Raw genomic sequence first — 12,666 nt, 5'->3', positions numbered from 1 at the left:
TGTCTTGCCCTGGCACACAGCTCGTATGTGATGGAGCCAGGATTTGAACCTGCATCTCCCTGGCCAGGCCAGTGTTTCAAGGTGAGCTAAGGGATCCCAGAAATGGGAGCAATGAACTGATTTGTCAAGCACTCTGTGCCAGGCACGTACAGATGTCCTTATCAGAGGTCTTTGGACAGGGCATATATGTGATGCATTTATCCAGGCTCAGGAGCCTGCAGTGGCTCCCTCGTACCCCAGCCCAGTGGTCTTAACCTCATTTTACTGTTGAGAACTTTGACTCTTAGAGCAGATGTGTTGCTGGCCCAAGCTGGGTTTGAACCCAGAGTTGTGTTCTTTTAACACAGCTCACTGCCTCCTGCCCTCCTCCCCTCCCCAGTGGAGGGGGAGGGAGTCCTTTGTGAACAGCAAGGATTCGGAGCTGAGGGATTGGGCCAACCTGGAACCTGCACCAGGCCCAGGCCCGGTGAAGCGTCCAAGCTGGCTGCTGGCCTTCTGTGCCCGGTTGGCTCTTTCCATATAAATCATGGGCCTGTTTACTGAATGGACCTGTGTCTTTTCCCCAGGGGAGCTGCCGAAGGCCGGCTGCAGGTGCAGATAGAGTTGAATTTGGGATAAGGCCTTCTCCCCTGCCAGCCTGGCCGCCGGGTAACCTCTCGCCTGGAATGAAAGGCTTTCCAATGAGTGCCTTGCTGGCCCGCAGCCCGGCTGTGTGGTAGGTGGAGACGGGTGAGAGCTCAACCGAGAGAAGGAGTCAGGAACCTGAGAGCAGGGCAGACCCTTGCCAACAGATCTCTTAGCGAGCTGCCTTCTCAGCCGCCCACCTCCGGAGTATTCAGGAAGGACAGCGGGTCACGAGGAGCCCTCCTGGCCCAGCCGACGCCCTGGGGCCCTGGGCTCAGGCTCAGCCCAGGGGGAGGAGGGCCCGTGAGGTGGGAACACCAGCCCAGGGCAGGATTCGGAAATCAGATACTCTGCCCCCTCTCCCTTGGCCTTGAAGAATGCACAGCTGGGGCTTCTCTTAGCGAGCGGCACGGCAGGGACCAGAGTGGCCCCTGCCCCCGCAGGGTGGGGTGGGGCTGCAATCAGACCAGAAATTGTTTTCACAGGGAACTGAGAGGCAACTCCTGTCGTGGAAAACACATCACACTGGGCCCAGGCTGGGTTGCCACTCCTCCGCTGGTCTATTCTTGGGCTTGTCCCAACCCCTCTCTAGGGGTCATCTTGAAATTTAGGGGTGGGGCAGCGAGATCTTGAAAATCCCTCCAGGACCTTAAAAAATCAGGTTTGAGACCCTGTGGTATAAGAGGAGGGGGCCCTAGGTTCAGAGCCAGGAGTGGGACACCAGGCTGGCACTCTGTGGCCTGGGCATGTCGCAGTCTCTGTCCTTCTGTGGTGCATCAGTGCCCCGGTGCCTGAGCACCTCGGAGGGTACAGCGTTCCCATGCACCACGTCCAGCCTCTGGCACGTTCAGGGGAAGCAGCCAGGATCAACGGGGGTCTGTTTTCCTACCAATCCTTCAGTGTAGTGGGGGTTGACGATCTGGAAATTCACTTCCACTCAAGTACTGAGGGCATCCAGGAACGCAGGACTCCGTTGGGAAGCCCTCACTTCCCCAGCCCTCCCCTCCTTCCTCTCTTCCTTGTTAAACCCTCCCTGCTGGAAATGGATTCTTTAACCTCCAGCCTTATCTTTCTCCCAGCCTCTTCCTGATCGCCCTCCCATCCTTTTCCAGGCTGTGCCCTTTATCAGACCTTGCCTGGCCCAGAGGGGTGGGTAAGTGTGTGAGTTTCAGAGGGATTGTCTGCCTCCAAAATTGACACAAGTGAGCAGTTAGGGAAGCACTAATCAAGGAGATTCGACGCTAACTCTGAATGCAGGAGTGCCCGCAAAGCCCGTGCTTCAGACTCAAGTGGGGCTCAGCGCTGTCGGCGAGCTCTAGAGCTCCTCTGGGGGCCTCGGAGCCTGCGATGCTCACGGCTCTGAGCCTCTGCAAGGAGGACTCTGAAGGAACAATTACTCCTCTTAAACTACATTCTGATCCCTAAAGAAAACTGCTGCTGCCTGCAATGCCTGTAGTTGGAAGGAGTTTGTGGGAGGCAGCTTCCTCTTCCAGGAAGCCCTCCAGATGGCACCAACCACATCTCTTTTTCCCTCCCTTCCTCCTTCACAGGCCTCTCCACTTGGGCTCTGGTTGTGCCCTGTGGGGAGGTCGTCGTCCTCACTCTCCTGCCCAGTGTGTGGTGTGGAAAACTCTCATTCTGCACGATGATCTCAGCCCTTACTCCCAGGACGAGAGTCTCAGGCCCAGTGGCAGGGGCCACCTTGTAGCTTGTGCTTTGTGTCCTCACCGTTCTTGAGTGGCCACAGAATCTTTGGCTTGTGCATTTGTTGGGTTTCTTTGCCCAAACTTTCTTTCCTTTTTTTCTTAAACGGAAATAAACTTCTAATTATACAAATAATCCATGAGCTGAAGAAATCAAAAAGCACCTGTAATCCCAGCTTGGAGATAACGCCTGAATTATGTCCTGCCAGACTAGTTCTGTGCAGGCTCGGACGCGTTTGGCCTACGATAAAGAAAAGAAATTATGCTGTGCTTTTTTTTTTCTTTTGCAACCAGCTTTTTATTTAACTTAACAGATCCCATGGATATCTCCTCAATAAACACACAGTTTATATAACTAATCCCCTATTACAGGACTTGGCGTTTTTTCCCAACTTTTCCCTGTTATATATGGTATTGCAATAAATACTTCCCTGGATAAATGTTTATGAACATCTCTTTTTTTTTTTCTTAGAATAAAATAAGGAATGGAATTGCAAAGTCAAAGGACTGGCACATTTGTTAGGATTTTGTGGGCCAAATGCCAGTTCAACTTCCTTACAGCATCACAGAAGAGTGGTGGATACCCAACCAGCACTGATGGTTGACTTGCTGGTGGATATAAGAGTGGACCAAGGTCTGGGAAATGGCTTAGCCCATGAATGTGGTCTTCCAGCCTGCCACCCACTCTTTGCTGCCTTGAGGAGGAAGCAGCCCGTGGCGGGGTCACTGGGTCCTGGCAGCCCATGGGGGGACTCGCCTTCCAAGGCTGGTGGCACAAGATTCTCCCTGGATTATGCCTGGGCCAGCCTTGGCCTTGGCGCCTGTCCAGGCATTTACAAGGGTCCTGGGAGTGGTGGCTTGTGTGGTCGGGAATGGAAAGGATAGGAATGACCCTGGGTCCTGCCTTCCACCCTCTGTGCCTGCAGGAGGCCTCAGCGGAGCGACAGTCATTGACTCCCTCGACACCCTCTACCTCATGGAGCTGAAGGAGGAGTTCCAGGAGGCCAAGGCCTGGGTTGAAGAGAGCTTCCATCTGAACGTGGTGAGTCACAGACCCTTGGGGTGTTAGGGCCAAAAGGGACCCAAGAGGTCAGCTGCCAGCTCCACGCTGTCATCTCTGAAACCCAGAGACCTGGAGGCTCTGGCCCTAGGCTGCACAGCAGAGCAGTCACTCCATGCTGAGTCCCCTCTCCTGAGACCGGCCTTAAGGTGGGGGACGTCCCCCCAACCCTGGCTGGCCCATGAGTATTTATCACCCTATCCTCCTCTCCTGGGAAGGAAGACAGCCATGACTGTTCTTTTCACTCTCTGGGGTGCCAGGCATGTTGCTCACACCCAGGAAGTCCCTTCTACGGCTGGATGTATTGCACAGAACAGCAACAGGGGAAGTGACTCTGTGGAGGGGAGGAGTGGCTTGTCTGCTCTGAGTTGCTCTAACCTGGAGGCCCCCTGTCCTGCCCTGTTGAGAGAGGGGCTGGGAGGCCATCTGGTTAGAGGCCCACGACCAGGTCCCGGACCCTTGGTTTCCAGCCTCATAGGCATCCCTGGTCAGAGATCAGGGCCTTAAGGAGGAGACGGTAATGTGTCTGGGTGGCATGAAATCCTTAAATACCGGACCCCAACCCCATTGATCTCCCAGCCCAGACTGAAGTAACGGATCCATCCTGGAGGTCTCAGCTCACCATGGGGAGAAGCTGTTTAGATGAATTTGGGGAGCAAGAGGTGGAGACAGATAGAGGGAGGGTCACATCAAAACACACTGTCAGGCAGCATCCGGGGCTCCCCGTGGGACAGTCCCGGTGCGTATGGGGACAGCTCCTGCAGCTCATGTCAGTGCAGAGCGGGGCAGGGAGACAAACCGGGGAAAGCTGGAAGCAACACCACAACAGAGCCTCCCTGGCTTGGCTGGCAGCCTGGGAAAGTCGTTAGCCTCCCTGAGCCTTGGCTTCCCCAGTTCTAAGACAGGAAGGACACAGCAGCGACAGTGATCATGCCTAACTCGCAGGCCTAAGTCCCATGGAGGGTTGTAACAAGCATTTAAAACCCTGTCAAGTCCAGTACAGATGTGCCATAGTGCCAGCATCATCGTCTCATTACTGTGATTATTTTGAGACTTACTGTGACCTCTGGTAGTCAGTGTGAGGCGAGGAGGTTTAGAATCCCCTCATTTCCGCTGTATTGAGTGGGAGAAAGGCAGAGGTGGGAGAAGGAACGGGTGTCTTCATAGGCCCACCTTGTCCCCTACGCAGGGGATAGAGAGCGGGCACCAGGCAGCTGCCAAGGTGCCAGGTGGTGCCAGGGTCAGGGGAGTCTGGTAACATTCAGGCAGGCAGGGGTGGGTTAGGGAATGCCCCTGGAAGAAAGGAAGATGTGGTCACTCCCCCTCTCTGAGCCTTGGCTTTCCCATCTGAAAAATGGGAGTGACCACCTCAGGAGCACTGTAAGGCTAAAAGGGAGAGAGGCTGGGGCCGGCCTGGTGGTGCAGTGGTTAAGTGTGCACGTTCTGCTTCGGCAGCCTGGGGTTCCCCGGTTCGGATCCCGGGTACGGACATGGCACCACTTGGCAAGCCATGCTGTGGCAGGCGTCCCACATAGAAAGTAGAGGAAGATGGGCACGGATGTGAGCTCAGGCTAGTCTTCCTCAGCAAAAAGAGGAGGATTGGCAGGTGTTAGCTCAGGGCTAATCTTCCTCAAAAAAAAAAAAAAAAAAAACCAAAAAACTGAAAAAGAAAAAAATTAAAAATAAATTTAAAAAAAGAGCTAGAGGCTTAACAGCGTTCGGTTGATGGAAAAGCTCTCCCCATAAAGGCGTGATGGTGGTTGTTATCAGTAATAAAGGACCTGATGTGGGAAGCATGCCCAGGGGAGCCCTCGGGGGCCAGGGAGGTAATAACAGGCACCTTAAAGGAGCAAGGCTGGGACAGGCGGGCACATCGCCTGCATCACTCTTCATCTCATGTCCGCCCTGCGCAGGAAGCATTGTCAGCTCTGTTCTACAGATAAAGAAACTCGGCAGGGAAAGGCTAAATATCTTGCCCAAAGTCCCAAAGCCAAGTAAGTGGCTCAGGTGGGATTTTAACCCGCTTGGCATGATGCCCCAACACTCCTCATTTGCTCCAGACTTCAGAAAGAAAGTATCAGTGAATAAGACGAGCGTGGGCATGCCCTGAGGGCTCCAGAGCCGAGGCTGAGAAATCGCTGGTTGCCTACAAGGCTCTGCCTGGCACCCCCTCCTCTCAGCCTCAGCCTGCCCTGTCTGCCCCAGAACCTCCTCTGAGAACCTTTCCATTGCCCTGTCACCCTGAGGAAGGGCCACACCACCCTCCTACTCAGCCCAGGGGCTCCCTCGGGGAAGGGAAGCAGCCAGACTGGTGGAGAATATGCCTCCCTCGGGCTAAGCTTCAGCCCGCAGCTCCCCACCCGGTTCTTGAGTGCCTTGGAGAGCAGCCAGGCATAACTTTGTCCCGATGGCCTCGGGCAAGGGCTGGGGAAGGAAGCCAAACCCAGTGTTTATTTGGAATGCTGTAAATGTGCAATAGCGGCAGCCAGGCAGGTGTTGATCCCTCTCGCCTTTTGCCCTGAAAGCCGCCGTGGAGCATCGCCTGGCCTGCTGGGCAAGGCCCTGGAGCCTGGCACACATGTGGCCAGATCCTTGGGGTTGAGGGGCAGTGGCCTGTCTCAAGGGCCCCGCTATCCCTGGGAGCCCTGTGGGCATCTCACAAGTGTCCCCACCGCCCTCCCCCCTCCCCCCTTCTTTCTGCCCTACAGAGCGGAGAAGCATCCTTGTTTGAGGTGAACATCCGGTACATCGGAGGCCTCCTCTCAGCCTTCTACCTGACGGGGGAAGAGGTGAGTTGGCCCTTCAAGGCGCTGGACCATCCAGGCTGGAAGGGGCTTTGAAGAACATCCAATCCCAACTCCTCATTTCACCAGTGAGGAATCTGGGATTCGAGGGGATTTGCCCAGGGCCACCCACGTCCCCCCTCCCCTCCACCATGCCACCTGCAGAGTCTTCCTCCTCTTCTGCCTGATGCGGCCATTCTGCTGCCCAGGTGAGCCCAACTGGCTCTCACGGTTGATAGTAAATTCTCTAAGGGCAACCACTGCGTCTATTCGCCCAGCTGCGCAACCCCTCTCACGGAACCCGGCAATAACTGGGCTCGGTTCAGGCTTGTGGAGCTGCTGGACTGGTTTTTGGAGGTGTTGGTTCTCCAGACTGACAAAGCCAAGACCATTATTTCACCATTTCCACCCCTGGGGCCCCTTGGCCCTGTCCTACTCCACAGCCATCTCTTGCCTGCGCCTCCTGGGCCAGCCACCAGCCAGACGCTGGCTCCAGGTCTCAGGGGGGCAACAGGGAACTTGGGGCAGCCAAGCTGGTCACATGCTGTCAATGTGAGACCTTGGCCTCAGGTGAGCCGCGTTGGCTTCCAGAAGGAGGGCTGTGAAGTGAGGTGAGAAGGCAGAGTCCTGGGCATGGAGTCAGAAAACCTGGGCCTCATCTCCACCCCACAACTGCCTGTGACCTTGAGGAGTGCCCTTCTCTCATCCCCGGGCCTCACTTCCTTCCCTACCATGGAGATGATCCTAATCCCCCTTGGGTCAAAGAGCTGTTGTGAAATGGGACAGGAAGGAAAGGATTTGACCCCAGGGCTGACCGGCTCCAAAGCCCATGTTCTCTGCACTGCAAGAGAATTTTGAGAAGCGCGGAGCTCTGTAGAAATGGGGGGCTTCCTCAGCCCCTTGTAAGCTCCCGTGAAGGCACAGCCCAAGGATCTGGTGGTGAGGTTGGCCGGGTCCCCAGGACGTGGTCACTGGTCACTTGTGTTCTCTGTTACCCAGAGGGGCCGCGCTGCCCAGCACGACCACTGCTCTGTCCACCCAGAGACAAATAATTATCCCTGGCCCCCTGCCGGTGGGGAGCCTGGAGGTGAGGAGAGCAAGCTGCAGAAAATTCCCTCTTCACCTCTGCGGCTTGTTGGCTTGTTGTCTGAGAAAGCCATTTCCGCTTCCCTTCAACTTAAGGCAGCAGCGGCTGAAGCCAAGGGTTAGAGGCAAAAGGCGTGCTCTTTCTCTCTCCAGTCGCTCCAGGCCTCTCTCCATCAAGCATAATCTCCTCAGCAGAGATTACTGGTTGTACCAATTTGTCCCCAAACAATTGTAGATGGGAGCCCTGGGCTGTGAGCCACCCGAGGCCTGGATTTCATTTGAAAACCCCAGCACAGGAAAATGACATATGGAGCAGAAAAAGGCATCAGTGTTCTTCACGGGCCCTTGCCCAGCCTCCCGTCCAGCTCGTGGGGAGGTGGACGTGGGATGTGGGGAAGGAGGAGGGAGCCGTGCAGCTCGGGGCTCACAGGGGCTGGTGTGGGTGCCAGCGATTTAGGAAGGAGCTAGCGCTGCTCAGGCCTGATGCTCGGGCCTCCTTCCCGCCTCTGAGGGTGGGTGTGACTCCAAGAACCTGTTTTGGGGCCTTGGCTCGCTAGGAGGGACCATCAGCCTGGCTTTCCAGGATGCAGACCAGACAGTGGGGTGTGGATAGGAGCACCAGTGACTTAGAAGTAGTTCAAAAGGACCAAGGAGAGGCCCCAGTCGCTCAGAATCCCTGAGCGGGCAGCTCCTGAGGGTTCAGCCCCTGTGCTCCAGCCATGCCTTCCTGATCCGCCTCTGCCCCCCCAGCCCCTCCCCACGACAGATACTCTGCCGCTCGTGTACATTCTCCCTGCTCCTCAAACAGCCCATGAGGTGGGTGTTGTCACCGATTTGCAGATGTGGAAACAGAGGTTCGGAGAGCAGTAACTTGCTCAGGCCCCACAGTCCCTGACGGCTGCTTTGGGCTGACTCCTGACGCTGCGGCCTCTCCACCCTGGGCCAGGCTTGTAGCTTGTCACCAGGGCTTAGCCACACTCGACGGAGGCTTCCCTCCTCTGTCAGTCCTCGATCTTGCACATGGTGGGTGCCTATGGAATGGGTCTTTCCATTTTTAAAAATTTCCCACGAATATTTGTGGAATGAGTGGCAGAGGAGACCCCACACCCCTTGCTGGGCTGAGGGCTATCTGCTTCAGAGGGAACCTGTGGAAGGAGAAGCTCTTGCTGGGTAGGCCAGTCCTACTGAGACTTCTAGGAGACTATCAAGCATAACCACAGCACTTTACAGTTTATATGGCACATTCACTTATATACATTCTCTCATTTGATTTCTAGAAGAACCCTGTGAAGCAGCCAGGGGACATATCAGTGTTTCATTGTGCAGATGAGGCTCGGAGACAGTACGTGGCTCACCCAAGGTCACACAGCTGCTAAGCGGGAAGATCTGAACCTAGGTTCTGACTCCCAGGCCAGTGCCCTTTCCAATCTACAAAGTAGAATTCTTGCTGGTTTTTCTCACCTCTGTTCTGGAAGCACCGGCCCACTGCCCTTTGCCTGCAGTGGCTGTCTGAGGCCGCATCTCTGTGTTGGAGAGGCAGCTTGGGGTCCCGGAAAAGAGCCACTTAGTTGCCCCACAGCTTGGGCAAACTGCTTCTCTGAGACTCAGTTTCAGAGGTCCTCAGTCATCCTCAAAGTGGAGCAACACCTTCCCCACCAGCCGTTGCAAGGGTTGATGATCACGTAGATAAGAGCTGGCATGCCTCCTCACTTCCAAGGTGGTGAGGGGGACCAGTGGTCTGCTGTTCCCAGTGGTATCACTCCTGTGCACATGAGCTCGCCCAGCACCCTCCCTGGGGTGGTGGAGGCCTGCAGTGCAGCCAGTAGATAGGAGCATTCAGGAAGAGTTAGCTCGGAGGCCTCAGGGCAAAGCGCGGCCAGAGCCTTGGTGTCTAGGTTCAGGTTCCGGTGGGTTCCTTCATGCTTCTGTGCTCAGCCTCCATCAGGAGCCTCAGAGGAGAGCCCTTTGTTGTTGCTAACCCGGGGGCTTCTGGGGTGATGCGAGGCTGTGAACTCTGGACTCTAGAAAGCCCCCAGGGATCCGACCCCTGTGCCCACAGCTGGACCCACTGTCTGGCACTGACTTTACCCTCTTCTCTCTCGCATCCCCGCCAGGCCCTGGGCGTGGTTCTCCCCTCTCCCTCCCTCCCTTCCTAAGTGAGAACCACACCTGCCCCTCCCAGTCCTCCATCCACAGCCCCTGTAGGGGTCGCAAACTCCTCCCCCACTGCGGTCCCTGGACAGCTGCCTGCGCATTTCTAAGTTGCACGTGTTGGGAGGGGGGGACCTCAAGACTTTGTTTTGCAACGACACATGCAGGAGGTCAGCAAATGGGGTCACCCTCCAGATCCGAAAGGAAGTGTGTGTTGTCCCACCAGGAGCACTTGCTTAGGGACTGGCATCTCATCTTTTAAAAGATAAATCACCTTTATTGTGAGATTGTTTTTATTATAAAAATAACACAGAAAATAGAGATAAGCCAAAAGAAGAAAATAAAAATCCTCATGAGCCTACCGCTCTGAGGAGACCATCGTTCATATTTTGGTGGATTTTCTTCCCATCCTTTTCTCTCACATCCATGTGCACGTAATTTTTACAAAAGTTGAAATACACTATTTTGAAATATTTTTTTCTTAATAGATTATAAACCCTTTCTTGGCTATTAAATATCCTTCTACAACATGATTTCAGTGGCTATATGGTATTCCATTAGAGGAAGCTGTAATTTAACCACTAACCAATTGTTTGATACTTCTATTTATAGTAGATAAATAGAATATATAGTTTGCTATTCTATTATAATAGAGTATTTCTGTTGTTTCCACTATTTTAAACAATGCTGGAATGAATAGCCATAAAGTTAAATTTTTACAACAGCCTTGGTTATTTTTTATAACATCTAAGGTTGTCTGTTGCCTTAGAATAAATTCCTAGGAGGGAAAGTACTGAGTCAGAAGACCCCAGGTCCTTTTGAATTACTCAGAAGGGTAGTTCGAGGGGGTCCTAGCCTCAGGCAGGGGCCTTGAGGCTGGGACCCGCTGTGGCTCCCTTGCCATCACATGGGTGGTTTAGGACGAGCCAGTCACCTTCTCTGTTCATTCCCTCTGTAAGTGGGAACAGTGGGCAGAGCCAGGATGTCAAGGGGAAAGACTCCCCTGGTTTGACACGTGCGGTGGCAGTGGTTTGCTGAGAAGTGCACAGAAGCCAAGTTGTGGAGTCAGGATGGGAACCCTGGGTGGGGGTCTGGGCTCCCAGTCCAGTGCTCATTACACGCTGTCCAAGTTCGTTTCCCACACACTCAGCCTGTGATGTGACGTCCTGGTCCAGCAGTGTGGGCAGACACTAACCATTGGTGACCCACTGCCCTGACTGCCTCACCTTCCCAGTGGTCACCCCTAATCTCAGCTTTGGTCCCTGAGCCTCAGTCACAGGTCTGACACGGCGGTGAGGGCCTTAAAACTATTACCTACTGGGGCCGACCTGGTGGTGCAGCCGTTAAGTTCGCACGTTCTGCTTCAGCAGCCCGGGGTTCGCTGGTTCGGATCCTGGGTGCGGACATGGTACTGCTTGGCAAGCCATGCTGTGGCAGGCGTCCTACGTATAAAGTAGAGGAAGATGGGCATGGATGTTAGCTCAGCACCAGTCTTCCTCAGCAAAAAGAGGAAGATTGGCAGCAGTTAGCTCAGGGCTAATCTTCCTCAACAAACAAACAAACAAAACTATTACCTGCTTTTCATTCCTCCCTGCACTCTGAGGAAGGCAATATTGTCCTTTTTATGAAGAAGGCACTTGAGGCTCGGAGAGATGCCTCACCTGAGGGCACAAGCCAGGAATTCGTGCAGCCTCCCCTCCTGGGCCGGGCAGCATTGGCGGGTTTATCTGCCAGCGGGAGCAGCTCCTTGCAGTGATGGTGCCCTACCCAGCCGCTTTTCACAATGCCCTTTGACCCTTCCAGGTGTTCCGAATAAAGGCCATCAAGCTGGGAGAGAAACTCCTGCCAGCCTTCAACACCCCCACGGGAATCCCAAAAGGCGTTGTGAACTTCAAAAGGTAGGATGCCTTCTGGTTTCCCACTTGTGGCTTCGGCTGTGTTTGTGTGGAAACTGAGGCACAGGGAGATGACAATACCACCTTGGGAATCACAGCAAGTCAGGGGCATGGTGAAAGCTAGCCTTAGCCCAGGGCTCTCCTGGGCCGGTGTGTGTCACCAAACCTCGTTCTCAGGGTTTAGGCCACACAGGCCTGGTCTTCCGGGGATGGGGAGGGGGCAGCTGTTCCTCTGAGGTCGTCCCACTGCACTGCCGTGACGCACAGCCCTCCGGGTGTGCCCCAACCACCCGCCTTCCCAGCCCACATCAGGAGCCAGTGGGCACATCACACTCTCCCACCATGAGGAGGCACCCAAAGCTGCTGGGGGGGGTCTCAGGACCCAGGGCAGAGGGACCCTGGTCTGCCAACCCCTACCCTCCGTCCCTGGCAGGGCTGGGTCTCAGGAGCCCAGTGTCGGAACCCAGAGGGGCTTCTGGGAGGGTCAAGCCCATGGAGGCACAGACACTGAGGAGTGAAGGCCCGAGCCGGGGTCACGTAAGCCAGTAACTGACCGTTCTAGGACACGTACCCAGGAGTTCCAACTCCATTTTAATAAAATATGTATTGAAATTTTCCCCTCTATATAAAGAATAAATTCTCATTGCAAAAAATGTAGATTATACCAAAAGTGTTGGATAAGACCAAAAAAATCGCATGTAGTCCCACTAATCAAAGAAACCCTGGTAATGCTGCTTTCTGCTGGCTCTGTTGTGAAACGTTGATTTTTATTGGCCGCTTGCGTCATCCCATCACACACCCAGTGTGTGGACCAGACAGAGTCTTTCTGGGCATCACTAAGTCACAATGCCAGAGTGGACGCGACCTTGGGGGACCCTGCTCGGGAAGAGTGCGCCAGGGCTGCAGCTCCGTCCAGCTCCAGAGCCTTCGGGGTGCCCACCTGCCCCCCCCGACACCCCGTGCTGCTTCCTTCCTGCTCATGGGGGTGGGAGTGGTTTTATAGCCACTCATTTTCCAGCTGTGGCGGCCGAAACCCAGAGGGGATAGGATGGGGTCACAGTCGAGAGAACTAACCGCCCAGCCAGCTTTAAGATCCAGCTTTAAAGATGCGTTGAAGAACATGCATCATCTTGCCCCTGGGGACTGCAGTGTGCCCCCTTGTCTTGCCTTCCCTCACTCTCTTCCTCCACGGATCGCCCTTCCCTCCAGCTCCCCTGGCCGTCAAAGCCCAGCTCAAGGGCTACCTTCGCCATTAAGCAGAAGCCTCTTAGCCTCTCCTGGCCTCCAGGCACTTCATGTTCTTCCATGAGGCCTCGGTGCACTCCCCTCCACGTTCGCCCACCGCCTGGGAGCTCCTCAAGGGC

The 12,666-nt window shown here is 54.9% G+C and overlaps 1 protein-coding gene across 2 annotated transcripts in view; it reads left to right on the top strand.

The window, feature by feature from the left end:
* The window catches only part of MAN1C1 (mannosidase alpha class 1C member 1), a 135,065-nt gene that overhangs the window by 95,930 nt on the left and 26,469 nt on the right, over positions 1–12,666 (top strand). For both annotated transcript variants that reach the window (XM_070610663.1, XM_070610664.1), the window contains 3 exons: positions 3,254–3,369; positions 6,096–6,176; positions 11,211–11,305. In XM_070610663.1, the coding sequence (XP_070466764.1) occupies positions 3,254–3,369; positions 6,096–6,176; positions 11,211–11,305 (292 nt within the window). The remainder of the gene's footprint in view (positions 1–3,253; positions 3,370–6,095; positions 6,177–11,210; positions 11,306–12,666) is intronic.

Source organism: Equus przewalskii, chromosome 2 (assembly GCF_037783145.1).
Source record: "Equus przewalskii isolate Varuska chromosome 2, EquPr2, whole genome shotgun sequence".
NCBI lineage: Eukaryota > Metazoa > Chordata > Mammalia > Perissodactyla > Equidae > Equus > Equus przewalskii.
Note: the sequence above shows the minus strand (reverse complement) of the source record. Positions and strands in the feature narration are given on the sequence as shown.